Genomic DNA, 22,894 nt, shown 5'->3' with positions numbered 1-22,894 from the left:
AAAGAACAAACAATGGTGAATGCTCTTCAAGGCGCAGTGTGCGCTAGCACAGTCAAGACTCGCACATCAGGCACAAAGTGACCGTCATACTGGGTCTAGTGTGAGATTAAATGGCAAAAATGTACCTTCAACGCCATGTGCCACGCATAAAAGTGTCATAAGTACGCAGGGAGCCCACAATGGCAAGCGACCTTAGGAAGTCCCAGTCCGATAACAGCCTTAGCGGATTGAGGAAAGCAGATCCCTCGATAAGAGATGATCATCGGTTGGTGAACCAAGTACAAGTACACTGCTGAACTTATGACTGCCTATCGAACAGTCCCAGTCCAAGGTCAAACATTACCGAATTTGGAATTCGGGGTTCCTGAGATTGATGGGCGTCACAGAAAACCGATTAGAAATCATTGCTTGGTTCAGAACACGACACATGGAAATTGTTACTCAACCACCCTCCCGCCACACACTACGAGGCTTAATAACGAAGAAAGGCCTCACATGCATGGGGTTTCCAGTGCCCACTTACATTTCGCCCAACATGGCCTTCACGGTTGTTCAGATAAGATTAACCATTCACCTTTAGTTAGGTTGTCTGAATAAGAAAGGAACTGGTCCAAACGAGATTCACATCTACTTCGAACTTCTGAGGTCTGTAAACAAGTCTGCGGATGTGCAAGTGAAACTGGTTAAAGAGCGGGTATGCAATCTGCGCTTCTGCCATCCATACGGAGCTAAATGCTTGTGGGCAGGCTTCTTGAAACCCGGTTGAGTCAACAAGAGTGAAGACCACTGACTTGAAAATGTTAAGGTCCTCTGTAGAGTGTGAGGCATTCGGGGATTTTCAATAAAGAATCCGTTTTGTAAGTAAATTTAGTTTATGCTGAAATGATTAGAAGCACTCCACAGCCCTTTTATCCTCAGTGAAAATCACCAGCAGTCAGCATCTCATGAAATTCCAGGGACTTGGACAACAGTTCGAGCGCAACCGTTCGGCCACCAGCGGATCAACAGCAGTGCGATCGGTCCTCACTTACAGAGGATATAGCGCCACTCATCCTTCAATTACACAAACCACATCACGTGGTCGTGTACTGACTGGCTCTCCGAGTGAAAACTCCTCAGATGGAAGGTTCAGTGTACGACAAATACGCGGTTCTTACAGCTGACAATGATGACTACTCAACTAAGCTAATCACCAGTACGCATAAGAAGACCAGGAACTTCCGCTGACCAGCTTATGGTCCAGAAAAACTTTATAACCGGTGATACGGGGAAGCTAGACGTCAGAATTTTCCGCAACATTCGCAGGTCGAACTACTTAAAGTAGGAAACGGACAGCTATAGTCAGTGCCTTCCAGGTTCACTATCCATCAGTAATCAAGATCTTCAAACTGTCACACTGTCTTCAGTAATCATTCAAAAAGACCACATGGAAATGCGACTTTTGCTAGAGGAACCTCGTCATCGAGGGATTGTACACTAATTCAAGGGGGGACCGAGAACGGTAGTGTAGATTTTCAAGCAGGAAGTTCGTTCTGCAAATAGCTACCTCTTGCGACATTAAGTTGGTGGATTTCTTCACCCAGATGGACGACAATACTGAGCACAGAGGATGATACTTGTCTATCTCCGATTGACCATATCTGGGACTTGGTTAGTACATCCGCCCACCATTCCCTAACCTATCTTTCTATATTACTCATCAATAGAAGAAGAAACAAATTTCAATAATCTGAGAAACTCACTAACCAAGGCAGCGTTGTCCAGATTACAGTTTTATCAATCCCGCGACCATACGATACCCAAGTCACTCTCACCCACCATTCGAACGTAAAAGTTCACGGTTTTTTAAATTGGCGTAATCGTGGGTGTCGAAAAAGAGAGAAAAAGAAAAAAATAGTGTTCAACAATGGCATCATACACTGATTTCGTCTCAGGCGGGAAGGAGCTTACTTCCAAAAGTTGTGTAGTGAACAAAATAACAGAACATTTGCGTGTGTGCACAGGAGGGATGTAACTGTGGGCGTTTTGCCGGTTGCGGTGGGGGGAGGTAGCATGGATGCGGCCCACAGCTGGCAGTGTAGTGGTGGTGCAGTGCACAAGCCCAGGCAAGACTTTTGAAAGAGTGAGAGTGAATAGCTAAGGCACTGATCAATAAAGTATCTATAAATCAAATCATCGTGGGATCAATCTGTAAACATGAATCCTTCGCGTAGTTGAATAGAAAAAGGAATGACCAATATAAACAAATTTAGGCCGGCATTACGGTCAGTATATCGGAAAAGCCACGCACGTGCAAGTTCTCGCAAGTACGCCAGTAATTCGAACCCGAATAAATACCAGTTTCAGGTTCCCCAATCGTCATCTGAACCTCCATCCGAAGGACTGTTGGAATCTGCATCGCTATCTTGGTTTCGCATATGTGCGCGCCGCATTTCTAATGCATTGGCCAAGGACTGAAGTAGGTTCATACCCCCTGAGCCACCACCGGATGGTGTAGGCGGTGGGGGTCCGCCCGGGACACCCTCTCCTGGATTGACCTGAAAAAAGTAAGGATGGAATAATAGGGAATGGTACCAAGGATAAATGAGCTGTAGGTCACAACACATTACGGTGGACATTGAAAATATGTGTGAGAACCTATATATACAGGGACAGAAAATATTCACAGATGGGACGGAGAATGTGGAAGAACGAAATTCAACTCACCTTGCGAAGGCTACCCTTTTGGAATCCCATGATTTGCGACTGAAGGTCAGTGCCAAGTGCGGCAACCGGTTTCGCCGCTGCGGGTGTGGAAGGGGTTTTCGGCTCCGGCGCTGCCGGTGTCTCGAAATCGAGTACTGGAGGCGGTGGTGGGATGTTGCCATCGCTGGGCATTGGTGGGGGTGGACGAACACTCTGGTCTGGTGGAGATGTACTTGGGGGAGGAGGTGGAGGAGGTGGTGGTGGTACAGCTGGTCGCTGAAACCCACCAGGGACGGGTGGAGGTGGTGGATGCGAGGGTGGTGGTGGTGGTGGTCGACGGGCTGCGGGTCGAGCGGCCGATGGAACTTCAGCTAGACCACCTTCACGCTTTGCAGTAGACAGTTGTCGTTTCGCCTGAAATCGTGTGTAGAATTTGAGGAAAAACGCGAACATGCGACCGAATTAGTGATCAAGCACACTGACGCGCAACTACTGAGGGAAAAAATTAATCTGTTTTATTAGAAACGGAACGTTCTGCCAAATGAGTTACAAATAGAAAGAAATAAGATGTTGGTCTGCTCGCTCGTTGCTTTGAGGGAAGGATAGAGAAGGTACGGACGAAACAGCAACAAACTTACCTCGTCCCAACCGAAGCTGCGCACAAAATCGACGACGAATTCCCGCTCACCGGGCACATTGAGGCAGTCCTCCTGCCCCAGCATCCGCAACATTTCACGCAGCATTTCGTTCTGTTCTGACGAGACATCAAACTTCTTTGTATCCTTATCGTAACCGACATGTTGCAAATGGCGAAAACCAGATGGAGCACTGATATCGCCGGAAGTCAATTTGGCCTGAAAATAGCAAAGAGCACAACAATATGAGGATCTGAAAAAGTGTCAGGTAAATCGCAAGGTTGGAAAAACTTATACACTTGTCCTAAAATACACCATACACACACACAGGCGTAGTCCTGGTGCGCGGGCATCTGGGTCATTCAGTACCAGGTATGGAACAGTATCGAAAAAGTTTGTTTTGGATGGTCGTGATAAGCTGATATACTACTGGGATAACACCTAAAGAGAAAAGCTGGAAGCCAAAGATTGGCCCTACGGCGATGGTTATGTATAGGCTTTTTCACAGAAGTGGACATTGGGTTAACGATTTTCAAGAGAGGGGAGACAGTTAATTCACACAACGGGACATTCAGTGACTTCCTGCTTCGTTCAATTCTCGGATATCGGCTGGGATCTACGATCTGCTCGAATCATAATGCGGTGGTACACAGCCTATATCGCCGTACTATCAACGCCATGAACTATCCATTTCCAGTTAGGATTAGGGCAGGACCAAAACGGTCTGCGTGTGAAATTGCAGAGAACGTTGGTGATACAAAAACTGGCCCATTGCAACACTCCAGTGCGCTTCAGAACAAAGTACTAATGATGTCACTTCGATTAGTGGTGAAACGTTTGCAAACAAATTGTCCGGCTCCACAAATAAGCCAAAGAACATTGGTTCTGGGTCTATTAATACGAAGGTTTAATGAGTATGGTCATGTCTTGTGAGAGTTGCACGAGAATAACCTGATCAAAACATGCCGAAGACCGATTTTTCTATCATACCTACTGAATATTGTTGCACTGATGGGTGAGTGCTTGCTTTGTTCACTTCTCCAAGCTGGTTCTAACAGCACTCCACTCCTCTTGGTTACAGTGGTTATGATTAGCTGATTTAACTGAGTCCAGGTTCAAATAGAAGATTTTCCCATTGATACTATTAGGTTTTGTTTTTGAATTTCTGGGAAGTAGGTGGAAACAGTGCAGGCTAGTCAAACAGTCACAAGAGTATACTTCGGCGACCACCATGAGTGGAGGAGGTGGTGAGATGAAATGAAAGCACTTATGCTTATTTGTTTCAGTCCGAAATCAAGCAAGAGAAACCAGAGGAAGTGACCAGGTAGGTTGTGCACTGTTAGACAGTGTTCAGCTGAAAGATTCAACAGATAGAGGTGAGATATCTCCGATCATACAGGGGAAGTTCAAAGCGTGCAAGACTCGTTTTACGACAGCGATCATAAATTAAAAGGTGCGCAAAACGTCACCTGTGTCACGTTTGATACTACTGAATGTTGCAGGAGGGGAACGAACAGAAAAGAAACAGAACGTCAAATGTCTACATTTATACATCCATACACAGTGATCATGCAGACCAGTCAACTCCGCATACAGACATCAACAAATGAAAAAACTTTCAACCATACTTTAGCAGCTGATGGGGAGTGAGGTTAACCTAGACGGTTCGCGCAGAGATCGGTGTCCAGCTGCCACACAGTTTTAACGAAGCTGCGGAAGTCTGGCCACAACTAAGGAAACAATAAGAGGAAATAGTAGATCACTCGGCTGGTAGATCACACACTAACATTTCAGCTGGTTCACCTAATGCTGGTTTTTCCTTCAATTCAAAGAGACGTCGTCGAGTATATCGTTGTCATATGTGTGCATTACAGTAACTTCATTTTTGCCGCGGGTCCTGCAATCGTAAAACGGATCCATTATTGTAGTGCAGGAAAATGTGTAAAGTTGCCCTAGTGGAAACTGGGTTCATTAAGCCCTGAAAGTAGATGCAAGAACCTCAAGTTAATGGACCAACCAAACTGATTGCCAAGAACAGTTGTCGAAAAGATAAATGGGAAGAGTTGTTGAGAAAGAGTCTATCAGAAACACGGCCGCGAAGAATCAAAGGGTATCATAGCAATTGTGCGGACGTGTAGAAACAGGCTGATAACTAGAGGGTGAGCTATGAACAATGTCCATTTAGGATCACGTTGTCTGAGCCCGGGCGCAAAGAAGTGAATGCGATATTTTGCGCCTAAGCCTGCGATTGTTACATATATATACGGTTGTGGTAATCTTAGTGCTCCGCAGCAACCTTCCATACGTTTGGACATGTAACAGTGGATAGAACAACAAACCAGGAACCCGCAGTGTAAGAGTTGAGTGGCCACGTGATCGGTGAACGCATAATTCAAGAAAAATTAGACACCAGGGCCGAGACTATTGTTTTTGCATTTCAGAACGAACGGCCCTCACACCGTAAAGCAGCCACGCTCGACAATTTGACCAATACCCACAAAAGTCACTGTTGAAAGCGTCAAGAAAGACGGAACAATGGTACAATGCTGCTCAAATATCTTTTATATATGCATAACCAATCCACAAATATACTCCACTATTCCCATTTAGAGTAACATGAACGCCACCGTGATAAAATCGTGGTGATTACTAGAAGCCACGAAGAAACTGAACACATTCCTCATTTCTTGCAATATTATTACACTAAACACTAGCTTTGTGCAGCAAAATAACTATGAATCGAAGAAGCTAATATCAGATGTCTTTATTCATGGAATAAGGCCGTTGCATAGTTTTTGGGAGCCGATTCGCTCAGCATTACGGTCAGTCACTAATAAGTACTCATTTGTTTATGAATGGTATTTGAGCAACAACAATCAATAAAAGTAGCCTATCGATTTTTCTTCCAGGCACAAAGCATTCACCTCAGCTAAGGTCACGTGAATAAACGAGGTTTGTACAGCATTCAGTGATGCTAAGTAACGATAACAGCTGAGACAAACATTAGAGAATAACACATGTGCATTCCCAGGGTTCATGTAAAGAAGAGAAACTCAGCTAAGCAATTTTGTCAAACTTTTTTGTATCTGGTTCTCACAGGGTGAAATAGCTGATGTTGATGAGTCTTGAGTACGCAGCTGATTTGTTCAATCTATATAACAGTAGTGTATTTACTTTTCGAGAACACTTCGGTGGAGTTATTCTCTACGCTCATGGAACTTCCACAAAGACTACTTATAATCCTCGTGCTGCGAATTTTATCTATCTTTTCTTCTGCTGCGTCTGCTGCTCAAGAGGGAAAAACGTTCTGTTGGATCCGGTTAGTATCCCCAGTAAGAGTTAGCAGACATTCAAATCTAATATTTGCATGTCTATGTGAACGGGAGAGCGGGAGACTAGGGCACAGCAGTCTCACCAAGCGGAGATGTGACAGGTCCAAAAGCAGCGCACACATTCTGCTGCGAAAAACACCACTATAACTAATCTGGGTGAGGAAAACACTTTGCGACTTAGGAGAAAGTTAATTTCCCCTACATAGAAGTTGAAAAATGCAGAAGCAATAAGGATCTAGTTTCACTCTCATATTTCTCTTCAAATCCGTCCGTACCATCAAGTTGGAAAACAAGTCTGAGTTTTTCTTGGAGGAAATTACTCAAAAGACTGCTAAAGACTCTGCGATGGAAACTCGGGGACTACGCCTACCGGATGATCCCCAAAAAGGGCGAAAGCAGTCGTGGGTTGTCGAACAGTTTTAGGCAACCTCAGGATTAGTTTCCTTTATAAAAATACACTGCGATATTTCAAATATCGTACCAACTGAAACATGAGGCAGTCTGTGTGCAGCACATTCAGTTGTAGAATACCATAAACAAGACATTCAGTAGAGTCTCCCTCGTCAGAACCAAATTGATATGCAAATAAGCGTCTTTATCGAAAGTTTAAAAAATATTTTGCCAGTGAAGGACTGTAAAAACTGATACAACCGAAAGCCGTATATCACTCATCCAGTGAAATCAAATGTTGCTTTATTTTCCTTTCGTGCGCTCCGACGCCATACCAGACGAGCATCTATACCAAAATCCCGTTCGCTTTAACTGATGAAATAGCAGCTTGAGCGGCAGTGAAACACTGGTGTTGTCTTCTATGACGAAGATAGAACCGATGCCCAAAAACGAAAATCCCTTCGACACGTAACAAGTCGGTTAACGCCCATGGATAGCCAGACATATTTCGGAGAGGTTAGCGTTTCTGGTGTCACATCGTTGAAGCGACTTTCGACACATCAGGACATAGAGAAAACAAACCATTAGATTGCAACTACTTTGCCTAGTCAACTATGCAGAACTGGCAAGAACGGATGACGCAGTAGCATAGTAACAACAGGGAACGTTGCTTGTTCAATAAACTTCGTCAGCGTCAGGAAATATGCTTTAGTGTAATCTCACTGACTGAGCTTAAATCCTCTGTTTACGCACTGAAGAAGGCTTCAAAGAAAGCCAAAATAGTTCGGTTTCGATCGTGCACGCTATTCTGAGATCAAACGAATGATTCACTGTGATCAAGTTGGCGACGCAGGAGTCCTGGTCACACAGAACCACGGGTTTTCTCAGTCATTGTGCAGCCTATTCTATCAGTTGTCGTACTCCCTTGCCTATGCAGACGCCATCACAACTACCAACTACCTGATAAAATATGTGAAGGACAGTAGTTTCAGCTAAATGGGTCTTACTATGTCCCAAAACAACTGCTATAGCAGGTGAATGAAAACGGAAGTGCGCGGACAAATGGTTCTACGCTAATCCCGCCAGAAAGAACCACACACTGGACCAAATGGCTCATTATGTGGTCACTTGTGTAAGATACTCGAAGAAACTCCTTCTGGAGGTGTCAGGCATCTGGTCGACCTTGGATTTCAACTTGCGATCCACACTGACGAACACTTCCTAATTGACAATTGAGGAGCTCATCCTACTGAAGCAAGTCCTTTGAGCAGAAATGATTGGCACAGTAACGCAGGACCTTCGAGAGTTCGCATTTGTGTGCAGTTGGTGGGAGAATTAAGAGGTGTGGTTACGTTGTCCTACGATGGGCTGGACATATCAGTATGGTGCTAGTAATACAAGCATCTACGAAGGATAGGATATCGTCGGACTGAAACTCGTACGATAGAGATAGGCTAAGGTGAGTGCGATTAAGTTCGGTGCGTGGCATGTAAAAATGAGCATCAAGAGAGAAAATTCAGAAATACCGTCCCAAAGATGCCTATAAAAGTGTCATAGTTGGTTCAACCTATAGGGACACCAACTTGTTCATAAGGAACACCTTTAGAACGAAAATGAACATTGCCCATACATTAAAGGAGATGTCCTTCCAAATATTCCACTGAGAGACAGCAAAATCACACAGTTGGTCGGCTATTTCTTCAAAAAGAATTGTCAACGTCCACTGAATACGGTTCATTGAAGCACCTCTAGGTCATTGTACGAGTTCAGATGAGCGAAATGTTCTCGATTATGGTCCCACAACCCAGCATGCAATATTATGATTTACTTACTTCCGGAATACGAAGTCGAATGTAATAAAACTCCGTTTTTGCTGGACTTCAGTGAGTTCCACTTCCTAGATGTTTGCGCCATGATTGGTTTAGATTGTGCCTAGTCATCCACCGCTATGCAATATCCATATCTTTTCTTCACGAGACTGTGGTTATGCGATTGCAATTTTAAAATATCAATTTCCAGTTCCGGAATTGTATTCATTTCTCTCTTGCCTGGTATGATAACCAAATTTGAACCTTTGTGCAATTCAAAGAGTCTGAGCTGACTCAATTCTTTAACACCAGTTTAGTCTTATACGACTAGCTGAAACCTCTGTTGGATGGATATTAAAATAAAAATAAATCATTCAGCTGTAGCACCCTTTCAGTGCCTAGCTACCATGCCACACGAAGGAGGCACGAGGGCTGGGATACTGCCAGGTTGCCCACGCCTAGACAAGGGAAGTCGAGAGGCAGAGGTCGGGTTCGAACCACGGACCTTTCGGTCAGTAACACGCGCTCTAACCACTTGGTCCATCTTAACCACGGACTTTCGGTCAGTAACACGCGCTCTAACCACTTGGTCCATCTTGGATATTGGCGGGTGTTCATGCCAAACGTCAACAGTCTGGCATTTGCAATCAGTCCCCAATAAAGTGTTTTTTTTCGAGTATCCGTAAACACATAATGAATTAGTTAGTCCACAACAACTTCTCAGCACTAGCACGCATTTATCCATCTAAACACCTCCGTTTACGTCTACCTCGGCTAGTTAAATGTGAATCACGGATCCTGTCAGTCGACCAACTGTCTCCCACGCGATGTGTCAGCTCACTTTCAGTTGTGATGACGTCTACATAAGTGGAAGAGGATGGGGATTCGTTCAACGGGACCAGGGAACATAAGCCAGTCAATTGAAGTAGTTAGTCCACAACAACTTCTCAGCACTAGCACGCATTTATCCATCTAAACACCTCCGTTTACGTCTACCTCGGCTAGTTAAATGTGAATCACGGATCCTGTCAGTCGACCAACTGTCTCCCACGCGATGTGTCAGCTCACTTTCAGTTGTGATGACGTCTACATAAGTGGAAGAGGATGGGGATTCGTTCAACGGGACCAGGGAACATAAGCCAGTCAATTCAGTGAAAGGTGCCGTTGCACATGACAGCTACACACACTCTCTATTGAGCTCAATATAAACAAAAACTCCCCATCCACCAACCACCGTACACACATTTCAGGGATAGAGCCTCTAATGCTGACCTACCAACACTAGTCCCTGTACTACTGAGGAAAAAACACTAACGGTTTGAGCCATTGCATAAGGTGTACACAGATGCTAGCAAACAATTGCAATGGCACGAAAACGTGACGAAAAAGTCGGAGTTTACTGTTATCGAAGCGGAAGCATCAGCAGCAGCACGAATGGCGATATACTGGGCTCATAAGCAAACTTAAAGCACGGGCGAAAGTGCATAGCCCAAAAGGATAACATGTATATAAATAAACTTATACTGAAGGGAAGGAGTAAGAATATTGGCCAGTGTGAAGGAACAATAAAGCCTAGTCTATCCAAAGAGAGAGAATGAAGTGAAGAACCTTTGGGGGGAAGTATAGCCGGCACGTGATCGTGGGACAGGTGAATGATATCGCCAAACCCCGAAATTCTTATCTGAGAATAGCTACGAAATAGGTATAACAACCAAAATAAAATGGAAAAAATAGTCACGTAATTCTTACCTAAATCAAAAGAGCTAATTCCAAGGTACTCAGCAATGAAATGTCCGAAAAAGATCACGCGTCCATCTCAGCGGAATCAGCATCAGCGAGTCAATAGTTGAATCACGCCACCGAACGGTTCCAAGGCCTCCTAATGCCTCAGCCCGGTTGGGTGGGGTGTTTCGGGAATCGACTAGGGTCGCCCTTTGCCTGTCAACATGCAACCGCTGTTGTGGAAGTCCAATTCACTCTATTCTCGTGGTGGGGCTGTTTTCACAAAACTGGAAGGACAAACGCGGCTGTCCCACGCCACAAAGGCTCCGACGGTTCACTGGTTACCCGTCTAGGATAGTCGACAAAACTCTGACTTCAAACGAGCAATGCACCATGTGGAACCAGCTCTGATGGACTGGGTGGAAAACATCTCTGGTTTGACGGTCAGAGTCCTGCTTAATAGCGCTCTGCACACGACTGTCTGTTGGTATGCTTCAAGTCGTGCAAAGGCCACAGACATAACTTCGAACAAAAGCTGAACGGCGTTGAGGACCCGACCTGTAATGTCTCCCCAGGAAACTTTAGGATTTATTTTATTAACTATTCTTCTCATTCCGCAGCGTATCCGGTAGTCGACGTACCTTCAGCAGCGGCTGCGCTGACCAGGCAGGGAAACTCGGTTTTTGAAAAATCGTTTAGGTGGCGTGTTGGGATGGACCCTCTTGTTTGTTGGCGTTCAGTTATTACCATGCATTCCCCTTAGAATTAAGTGGTCGATTTAAGGTGTTTATCAAAATCTGCAAGGGTTCCATGGGACAGATAGCATCTTCTGGCTCTACCACAAGGGTCCACAAAATTGTCCTGTTCAGTATAGTGCAGCTTTCGGGCTCGAAATGCGTCATAGTCATTTGAAATGATCAATCTGGGAATCGCACTGGAAAGGTTCATTCAACATCACCCTCACAACCATCTAAGCACCAACAATTAGTCCCGAGCAGCCACTCAAAGACGAGTTCTAAGCAGCTGTTGAAAAAAAATACCGAGGACTTACGTGCTTAACGTGGTTGCCAACTAGAACACCTGCACCGGACCGACACGCCATATTCATGGTAAGTACAGTCTCAGCCATCGCTGTTAATTTCACCGAATTGCGCGTCACGGACACGCGCTTCCAACACCCTAAGAAGCATCTGACAACATTCAAGCGAGGGGATCCAGATGGGCCTCCTCCAGAGAGGCAGAAGCAAGGAACCAAGGAGGATCAGATCTCGCACAAGAAAAGCCTCGGCTCTTCGAGATAACTCGTCTGAAAACTTGTCTTGTTAGGAAATACAGCACCACTCTTTTCGACCGCTTAAATAAGCGACAATCTTTATTTGAAGACATTCGCGTACAATTCGATACATACTACATAGTTGTCGATGGTCCCAATACACAATAGTTACGAAACTGGACTTCCGAATGCATCATGCGGTCATCAAACAAGGCTAAAGGGTCTCTACTGCCGAAATCCCCGCCAATTCCGCAGGCAAACGACCCAGTATGCCAGGAACAACTGAAATCACTACTGGATCACAAGGTGACCAGTAAGGAAACCTGCGTCGTAGGTCGCTGAATACGTGAAGCTATGTCGGGTTTTGCCTCCAGCCTCCGGAAAACGATTGCCTGCTCAGTCCAACCTAAGCAATGAATCCCGAAACCACTGGGACTCCCAGATGGGCAGAACATTTTAAACACTTCAACCGAATGCATCAGCGTGCGTACCCATTCACCACCTACTTTTTCCTACGATATAGACTGTGGCGATCCAGTTAGGCACGGAGGAAGTTACATAGATTTCATTCTGACAGGTAGATATCACTAGTCACTCAAACTTCTGTCTCACGACTCCAGAGGATCCCAGGGTTCTGGTTGCTTCGAATTTGTCGCAGAACAAAGTTGTACTCAATAGATTTCAACAAGGCAGGCGTAGTACAAATTGCCGTCTTTCTGCAATTACCAAAGCAAAATACACTATCCCACGTGAAGCACATGGTTCATAACCAAACGCTCGGTATTCATCCATCACGCCGAGCATCCGATGACATCCGTCTGCATAAGCTATGATTGACGGTCTGTTTGCCTCCAGCTACAATAAAACAAAGCATCCTGTACCTTAAATTCATACAGTGTGCGAAATGCTATTGAAATCGCACACTTTCTAGCATTTCCGCTCCTAGCCTAATGACATTCGATTAGGCAACAAATCCAGTCTAAAGCAGCTGCTAACTGACGTTAGGACTCATGAAATTTGTTTCGTGCTGAAGGGTTGAAGACTCTAAGTACTCAACCAACCCAACCGGTTCCAGGCATTGAGTCTCACTGGACATATCAGATGCTCATAACGTCACGAGTTCAGTGTTCTCAATCACATGGATCACTGAATCACGTGCTGTATGAGTTGCCGAAAACAACAAATCAGCTGAGTGCATCAGAGCATCTTACGTAGACGATTGATGTCCGCGACGGACGAAAGAAACAGTTCTGACCAGTGGGAAGATCGTATCGGGCACCCAATATAGTGCAGTGAAATTAAAACGGCTGAACACACTTATGGATAACGTTTTAGCCAATCCATCTGGAGATGTTCCCAAGGAAACCATGAACTAAACGCAAAAAACTCCCACTTCGAGTCGGTCACCATTTTCCGAGGACCATAACCAATGAGATGTTTAATGGGTCCCTCTACGTTCGGATCTGAATGTCAGGCTTGGTCGGCAGCTGCTTCGAAGCCCAACTACAAAGATGGGGAAAGCCTCTTCACTGACTAGGATGCCAGATCAGCCGATAGTCAATTTGATAGAAGACTAGACGTCACGGAACGTCGAATTTAAAAAAAAATCGTTCGGCTGTAGCACCCTTTCGGTGCCTAACTGCCATGCCACAAGGAGGAAGCACGAGGGCTGGGACACTATCAGGATGCCCAAACCTACACACGGGAAGTCGAGACGTAGAGGTAGGGTTCAAACCAAGGATCTTCCGGCCAGCAAATTCGCGCTCTAACCGTTGTTCAATGATGAAAAGCTCATATTCAAATGGCCACGTGTCTATTGCTTGTTGGTGACAAGACCTGAGAAATTAATAATAGACTCCGAACAACCTGGGTCTGAATGGGCAACTATTAATCCGTCGATTGATCAATCCTCCAGCACTCCAACATCGAAGACTGGTAAAATAAAAAAATAATGAGCGGATTCTAATCAGGATATGTTCCGATCAACTACTTCCATGTTTATGTGAACAGCGAATTGGAAAAATGATATATCAACACTGAACTGAAGCCTGTAATCCCGGGTGCACAAAGTAAAATGGATGAAAAAACCAGGGGGAAACTTAATAAAAAATGAGCCAAAATACCCTTTCAGTGATTAAGAAACAATAGAAACCGTGGACCCCGAAATACATTGTGTTTTCACACCTAATCGCGAGTGGCCTTAGAAGCGTTTCACAACCTCTGTGTGTAGAGTGGGCTCTAACCCCATTGAATCGAAAGAGGCTAAAGGTTTGGTGAATTACTGCGTTGACGCTCCAAGTTGACTGAAAGTAGAGAAAACCGAGTAGATCAGTGAGCATACAGTCAAAAGCTCCAAACGCTTATCGATTCCGATGAATATTTCTGGTTCTAAATTTTGCGAGTTTTACGTCCCCTTCACCTGTAACACAATCTTTAGCAACTGCAGTGGGAGTGTTCAGAGGTTGGTGAAGACACGTTCTTAGTGAGGGAAAATGATCCCAGGGAAGTGCATTGAATGTACATAGAACCAACGACAAAACGAAAAAGACTGAAATGCTGAACTGGGTAGAGGAGATAACACACTTCGACCCAGATGACTGGAAGTATCAGACCGGATTAAATGTAAACAATCGGAAGACGAGAGTTAAACATTCAGCTACCATCAAACACAATGGCTAGTAGTGGTAAGCGGAAGCACACATATCCGGAAGAAGGGGATGCAAACACTCATGTGCTCATGCGGAAGTTCAGTGAAGTTATATTACACGAAAAGCTACATGCGGGAGGAGTATATGGAAAACGGAACACACATGCCTTGGGGTGCCACAAAATTTCGCTCACCTGCTGTGGTTCCCCAAGAAGAACTCTTAAAAGCTAATGGAGAACACGAGAATCGATGGACAAATAGGGGTAATGTGTAAGCCCCGCTAAGAACTGATCGGGAGTTTTTCCGGGAACAGAAATGGATGATAACTGGACTAATCGGAAGAAAGAAATCGGGCGTCCCAAAGCTGGGCATAAACCACGATTTGCGTTCTTCACAGAATTAATTTATTGTGAAGACAAACTATGCATAGACAAGGGTTAAAAAGAAAAGCCTATCTGGAGACCGTACTAAGGCAGTATAAACAATGGGGAAGCATGGGGCTTGAAAAACATCTAGTGCGTAAGCGTGTGTGCTTCGTCAGGCATCATCAAAGGAATGAATTTCGCAGTGGGCACCTTTCTGTAATTATTGTTGCTGTTATGGTTGTGCTAAGTCGTCATGGCTTTAACGCTAATTTCAAACCGCACCTCCAACGTCACTACAGTTCGTATGGTGTTCAATGCATCAGACTAAAAACCGATTAACACACTCAGGAATGTTCCACGAACGAACAGCAAACCAAGAGCCGATTGATCGATGTAGCACAATGATCGACATGGATCGGATAGAGGAAAAGTCTGGTCTTCGTAGGCGCATGTGTCTGAGTAGATAAAATATGAGTTGTGTAACCTGCCTCAACACTAACTAAAACATCATATTAGTTGGCGACGGGCGACAAGGACCGCGTCTGGCTACGTGTCACTTGGCCAAGCCAACATATCTACCTAAAGAACTGATAGCCTTAAAATACATCAGTAGGAAGCCTATTGTATGGGGATCATAGTCGTAATTGACTGGCTTGTCAGTGAAAAACTCTATGAAGATTCTGTGTCATAAGGACTGGGAGAGAAACTCCAACAAAATGACTGGAAACGCCACAAGGTAACAAAATCAGCAAGCTTTACAAAGATCACAACTACATATGCACCTTTTTCCCTTTTCCTTTAGTCTTTTTCTGTGACGGAATCGACACCTGGTATGTGGGAATGGGCCGATTCAGCTCATATATTCCAGGTTGGATACCATTATTTGACGCGACTGTGGAGGCTGGAGCAGTTGGCGTCGGCTCCGCTGACTGACTGGCCTGGACACGAGCCAAGCGCCTCTCAATCTGTTCCACAACCACGTCTCCAAACAACTTAGCCTCTTCAGCCGATGAAAATGAGATTCCCATGGGGCCGGCATCTGATTGCATGATATGAAATCGGGGGAGCGGTCGGGTATATTGCATTTCCAGATACAACTCTTGTCCAAATAGTTCCTGTTGAGACTAAAATTATAAAGTGAGGCGTTCAGACGCCCCAGGACATACAAGACTTACATCGATGTCATACACGCGGATAAAGTGGGCGCGTTCCTGTTTATCACGGACGTAACACGCCACACCATAACATTTGTGTACCCACTGATGAGCACCCTTTACCACATAGAGACGCACGACCGCTGTCGCTCGTGAACGACAGTTAGGTCCCAAAAGCGAATGGAGCGTGGCATTTTCTGCATCCGTCAGTAATTCTGACCGCGCATTCTGCGGACAAGAAAGCAAACGCAGGTGTGAATAATAATAATAGGCAGCTGAGTTACCCACCAAGTACACCCTACTTTATCGATGGAGATCCAGAACAGAATGGAGAAAACACGTTTTGAAAAATAGGAAAAAAAGAGCGGTGGTCGGAATACTTCAAATGTTGATCGGATATCGCACTTATACCACGAATCACGGATTAATGACTATTATCATTCGGGACTGAAATTATGTGAATCTAACACGGATCATCATCCTCATCGACAACATGATATCAGTGTTCAACAACGATGCTTCGCTGCCGTACAACTATGATTTATTTGAAAGCCTTATTGTGAAGAAAAGAATAAACTTGAACGGGGAATGGACTTAGTGGTAGGTTACTACAATCGTTCCAAACACCATCTCATGCAATCTGGATAGAAACCGACAAGATGGCCAATGACATCAGTTGGCAGCCATATCTTGCAGCGTCTCCAACCAGGCGCAGTGAGAATCATGCGGTCCACATCCTGGAAGGCGAGTAGCACCGACAGCACCCAAGCGTTTCGTGATCTCCTTCAATACCCCTCTCTAAGTCAAGGGTTGGCCACCTCTCTGCTTACGCCATTCTGAGTTGGGCATGGAAAGCAACACTCTCTTCAGCAACCGACCTTTAGGCATACGTAACACATGTCCCAACCAACGCAACTTCTGGTGCTGGACACGTTCTTCAATGGAAGTAACCGTTACACAACCGAAAACTCGCTTACTAACTGCCTCGTTACATATGAATCGACGCCAACTCACACGAGCAACGGTTCTGAGACAATGACTGTGGAACACATGAGGACGTCTCGGTTCCGCTGCTAGAATAGGCCAAGTCTCACAGCCATACAACAAAACAGCCCGTACTGTAGCTTGATACACATGTCCCTTCAGATTCAGGGAGTTTATCTCTGACACCATAAGTGTCCCAAGTTAGCAAACGTGGCACGAGCCTTGCAGATTCGTGCATTCACCTCATCTGTCACGCTACAATCAGAACTAATACAACTTCTAAGGTACGTAAAATGCTCCACAACTTCGAGCGTCTTCCCAAGATACGCCCCACAAGTTCCACTGCCTCTCCCTGGATTTTAAGCGGCACGTTCAGTGACTGCACGTAGAGGAGCATGACCTTACGCTTTGTGGGTGCAAAGCGCATACCAAAGGACGAGATGACTTTGATCAGTTCATCCAAGAATCCTTGCGCCTTTCCTTTTGCGATCAACCGTGTCGAATACGCCTCGGAAATCCAGGAGTACTAGAATTGTGGGTCGCTGATACGTATGGCGTTGTTTTAGCACCTGACAACCCTTGACTTGGCAGAGGAGTATGAAGGAGATCACGAAACGCTTGGGTGCTGTCGGTGCTACTCGCCTTCCAGGATGTGGACCGCATGATTCTCACTGCGCCTGGTTGGAGACGCTGCAAGATATGGCTGCCAACTGATGTCAGTGGCTCTGGTGCTGGACACGTTCTTCAATGGAAGTAACCGTTACACAACCGAAAACTCGCTTACTAACTGCCTCGTTACATATGAATCGACGCCAACTCACACGAGCAACGGTTCTGAGACAATGACTGTGGAACACATGAGGACGTCTCGGTTCCGCTGCTAGAATAGGCCAAGTCTCACAGCCATACAACAAAACAGCCCGTACTGTAGCTTGATACACATGTCCCTTCAGATTCAGGGAGTTTATCTCTGACACCATAAGTGTCCCAAGTTAGCAAACGTGGCACGAGCCTTGCAGATTCGTGCATTCACCTCATCTGTCACGCTACAATCAGAACTAATACAACTTCTAAGGTACGTAAAATGCTCCACAACTTCGAGCGTCTTCCCAAGATACGCCCCACAAGTTCCACTGCCTCTCCCTGGATTTTAAGCGGCACGTTCAGTGACTGCACGTAGAGGAGCATGACCTTACGCTTTGTGGGTGCAAAGCGCATACCAAAGGACGAGATGACTTTGATCAGTTCATCCAAAAACACCTGCGCCTTCTTCTCTTCGAACATGAGAACGATGTCGGCTGCATATTCCAGACCGACAAGGTTTTCCTCACAGATTATTTGGACACCAGAGTTTTGGAGACCCTCCAGCGTTCGTCTTAGTATTTTGTCGATCACTAAGTTAGAAAGGAATGGGGAGAGTGGATATCCCTGATGGACGTCAGTTTGTGCACGGAAGTTTTTGGAAAGCTCGCCCTATACTATCACACGTCCGGAATTCTGGGAATACAGAGGGCATATTATGTTCACGAACTTCCGGAACATTCCTTGGTGGGCGTGCCTGTCAAGCAGAACAGATCGGTCAACCGAGTCAAAAGTGTCTTGGAAATCTAGGAGTACTACAATTATGGGTCGCTTATAAGTGTGGTGTTGTTCTAGCATCCGACAAAGTGTGAAGATTTGGTCAACGCAACCCTGCAAGGCCGGAATCTCGGTTGCAGCTCTCGATTTAGTGTCATACGAGCCACCATAAGGCGACGAAGCACCAGTGACGCCAACAGTCTCATTACGACCGGAGTCAGCTGATCCCCCTGTGGTTGCCACACTCACTCTAACTTGGATAGCAAACCCACTCAGGGATAAACCATACATGTCCTGTAGATTGGCACCCATTACAACTGTAGTAGTACAAATTACTAAGTTCATCCCACTGGCGGAACATTCGTGGGCGTGCCTGTCAAGCAGAACAGATCGGTCAACCGAGTCAAAAGTGTCTTGGAAATCTAGGAGTACTACAATTATGGGTCGCTTATAAGTGTGGTGTTGTTCTAGCATCCGACAAAGTGTGAAGATTTGGTCAACGCAACCCTGCAAGGCCGGAATCTCGGTTGCAGCTCTCGATTTAGTGTCATACGAGCCACCATAAGGCGACGAAGCACCAGTGACGCCAACAGTCTCATTACGACCGGAGTCAGCTGATCCCCCTGTGGTTGCCACACTCACTCTAACTTGGATAGCAAACCCACTCAGGGATAAACCATACATGTCCTGTAGATTGGCACCCATTACAACTGTAGTAGTACAAATTACTAAGTTCATCCCACTGGGTTCTCTTGGTCAGTGACAACAATGCATAAGGGGCCGATGTGCGGTACCAGTTTGCACACTCTACAGTCTCATACGAGTAGAATGGGGTGGAATCACACGAATAACTAAATAATAATAATATTAAATTAACACTTTTAACGCACCCGAAAAAAATGCGAGGGCTGCGATAGTGCCAGGTTGCCCAAACATAGACAGGGGCAGTAGTGATGCCACGGCTGAGGTCGAACCGAAGACTTTTCCGTCAGTAGGCTAGCGCCTTAACCACTGAGCTATCTCGAGCTAAGAATCACAAGAAACGCTACAAATCAAGTGGAACGTATGGATGACTTGCGTTTTACCGCCCATTCAGCTGTGAACCAAGGGATACCTTAAGAGTAATATTGAGCGGCCTAAGATGAAAGCACAATGGTGATTCAAAAAGCGTGGACCGCCTTGGATGACCCACTATCATAATCAATTCGAATCATGGCAGCGTCTCAGTCAACTCCACGGTCGCATTATCAGTTATGGAGCAAGTGATCGAGACCATGTGCACAAAGCTGTTATAATCATCGTTCGAAGTCGTTACGAGATCTAGCGAATTAAAGCATTATCGACTGATCGGCGCAACCGGATGTAGGGTACTCAAAAGGGCAGGAACAGGGTGGCCTGGTTGCGTTTAGGCGAACGATCAAGAAATGGAAATTTTATGTTAGCTTTATGTAACCTTCGTCGTTCTATTTCACTAGTCCGGCTTACACGTTTGTGGTTATAGGGAGTGCACATAATGATGTGTATAAAACTATTAATATTATGAGAATGTGTATAATGGCTGTGGGGCGGCGAAAGCTGATGTTATGCATTCGAGAAATACACTGATTTGCAAATCAAAATATACTGCGATATCTCGAAAATCGTGCCAACTGAAACATGAGGCCGCCTGTGTGCAGCACATTCAGTTGTAGAATATCATAAACGAGAGGTCCAGTTGAGTCTCTCGTGAAAACCACATTGATTTGCAAATGAGTGTATTTCTCGAAAACGGTCCAATTTTTGTTCAAGTAGAACATAAGGTTGATGGAAACTCGGTGACTGCGCATACCTAATGAGCCCCAAGAAGGGCGTAACCGGTCGTGGGCTATCGAAGAGTTTTCAGCAACCTTGTGAGTAGTTCCCTGATGTTATGCTGTTGATAATGATGATGATGACGATATAAGGAGTTTGCGAACAGATATCATTCCCCAAGTGTGCCAGTATGCTCAGACTGCGTACATTAGTGACGAGTATTCCTACACGATCGTGATTGGGTCAAACAGATGGGTCGATGGGTAGTATGATGCATGCGAGACACGGGTGAAAACATAGCAGCCTGTTTGAAGGTTTTCAAAGTCTTTCATCTTGTCATCAAGTATCATTTTAAAGATGGTTTACGAAAGTTACAACCCCATTTTCGGGAGGTGTAATCGACTATGCCAAAGTTTAGACGAACTACACCCTTAGAGAGAATTGTATTAACACTCTGTTTAGCTGAATTAGCTTCCGTAACTAGTCCGAGTTGTCCAGAACTGGTAGTGGAATAGGTCCAAACAACTTGCACCAGCTACACTGAGATCGAAGATGCTGTTATAGGAACCGGAAACAGTGGCGTTTTTGCACACATTGTCCAAAATTAGAAAACACACGAGCAATAAACGATCGATTGGAACGTTGAGGAATGGTGAACAGGCAAAGTCTGATTGCAAGGCCGGACAGCGCAGAGGCAGGCAGCAAATTGACTAAGCGCGTGGGGTTGAAAGCACGTGAGCATTACAGGCGCGTGAGCAGATTTGAAACGAGAGACAAGAGTGACTAGGCTCACTGGGAATGCGTTTTCACATTTCCAAGCACTGTAGAACCACACTAACATGCTAATTTTGATATCCGAAAACCACCACGATGGGGTGTGATGAAACAAAAACAGGAAAATGACTGCAACCGTGACAATCGTGACGCTTGACCTCAGGTATACTTTTTTACATGACGTAAACTTCTAATTTTCGTATGAATAGTGCACATTTGATTGGAAGCAGACCGTGAATATGGTATGTTTGTCGTCCATTAAATTAGTCTTAACGAGATTTTGGCACAATCGCTCAGTTCACCTATTTCTCTTAATATTCAGGTACGGTGAAAGTCCTCGTTTCAGAATCTAGACACCATTGAGGTCAACTATAATTCCTTTTTGCTCTGACACCGAGCAGGCTAACTAATGTGTGTCAGTCCCTGCCGAGACCTGTCGTGTGTCCAAATTCCTAACCTCAAGTATTGTGTTAGATGCCACCTGATCGCTAGACACTCTATATCATTCCTGAACTACCAAGGTTCCCTCTCATTTTGTTGGATGGTCTCCCTTCACGAAACACGCTGTGCCTTGTTGTAAAGAAGAGTAAAGGTGGACGGGGAAGGGACTTAGTGCTAGCTTAACACAATCATTCCGAGGTGCCTACACCTCCAGACATTCACTCAGGCAGTCAGAATAGAAACCGACAAGATGGCCACTGACATCAGTTGGCAGCCATATCTTGCAGCGTCTCCAACCAGGCGCAGTGAGAATCATGCGGTCCACATCCTGGAAGGCGAGTAGCACCGACAGCACCCAAGCGTTTCGTGATCTCCTTCATACCCCTCTGCTAAGTCAAGGGTTGGCCACCTCTCTGCTTACGCCATTCTGAGTTGGGCATGGAAAGCAACACTCTCTTCAGCAACCGACTGTTAGGCATACGTAACACATGTCCCAACCAACGCAACTTCTGGTGCTGGACACGTTCTTCAATGGAAGTAACCGTTACACAACCGAAAACTCGCTTACTAACTGCCTCGTTACATATGAATCGACGCCAACTCACACGAGCAACGGTTCTGAGACAATGACTGTGGAACACATGAGGACGTCTCGGTTCCGCTGCTAGAATAGGCCAAGTCTCACAGCCATACAACAAAACAGCCCGTACTGTAGCTTGATACACATGTCCCTTCAGATTCAGGGAGTTTATCTCTGACACCATAAGTGTCCCAAGTTAGCAAACGTGGCACGAGCCTTGCAGATTCGTGCATTCACCTCATCTGTCACGCTACAATCAGAACTAATACAACTTCTAAGGTACGTAAAATGCTCCACAACTTCGAGCGTCTTCCCAAGATACGCCCCACAAGTTCCACTGCCTCTCCCTGGATTTTAAGCGGCACGTTCAGTGACTGCACGTAGAGGAGCATGACCTTACGCTTTGTGGGTGCAAAGCGCATACCAAAGGACGAGATGACTTTGATCAGTTCATCCAAGAATACTTGCGCCTTTCCTTTTGCGATCAACCGTGTCGAATACGCCTCGGAAATCCAGGAGTACTAGAATTGTGGGTCGCTGATACGTATGGCGTTGTTTTAGCACCTGACAACCCTTGACTTGGCAGAGGAGTATGAAGGAGATCACGAAACGCTTGGGTGCTGTCGGTGCTACTCGCCTTCCAGGATGTGGACCGCATGATTCTCACTGCGCCTGGTTGGAGACGCTGCAAGATATGGCTGCCAACTGATGTCAGTGGCCATCTTGTCGGTTTCT

The 22,894-nt window shown here is 45.4% G+C and overlaps 1 protein-coding gene across 1 annotated transcript; it reads right to left on the bottom strand.

Annotated features, from left to right (window-relative positions):
* Positions 1-139: 139 nt before the first annotated feature.
* T265_06755 (hypothetical protein) lies at positions 140-16,736 on the bottom strand (the record flags this gene model as incomplete). Its single annotated transcript, XM_009172100.1, has 6 exons — positions 140-2,537; positions 2,707-3,099; positions 3,324-3,539; positions 15,640-15,981; positions 16,033-16,312; positions 16,621-16,736. 6 exons carry the CDS (start codon positions 16,734-16,736, stop codon positions 2,343-2,345), a joined length of 1,542 nt encoding a protein of 513 aa, XP_009170364.1.
* Between the last annotated feature and the right edge of the window lie 6,158 nt (positions 16,737-22,894).

The sequence above is a fragment of the Opisthorchis viverrini genome (genome assembly GCF_000715545.1).
Source record: "Opisthorchis viverrini unplaced genomic scaffold opera_v5_146, whole genome shotgun sequence".
Classification (NCBI taxonomy): domain Eukaryota; kingdom Metazoa; phylum Platyhelminthes; class Trematoda; order Opisthorchiida; family Opisthorchiidae; genus Opisthorchis; species Opisthorchis viverrini.
The sequence above is the reverse complement of the archived record's forward strand: the minus strand, read 5'-3'. Positions and strand labels throughout refer to the sequence as shown.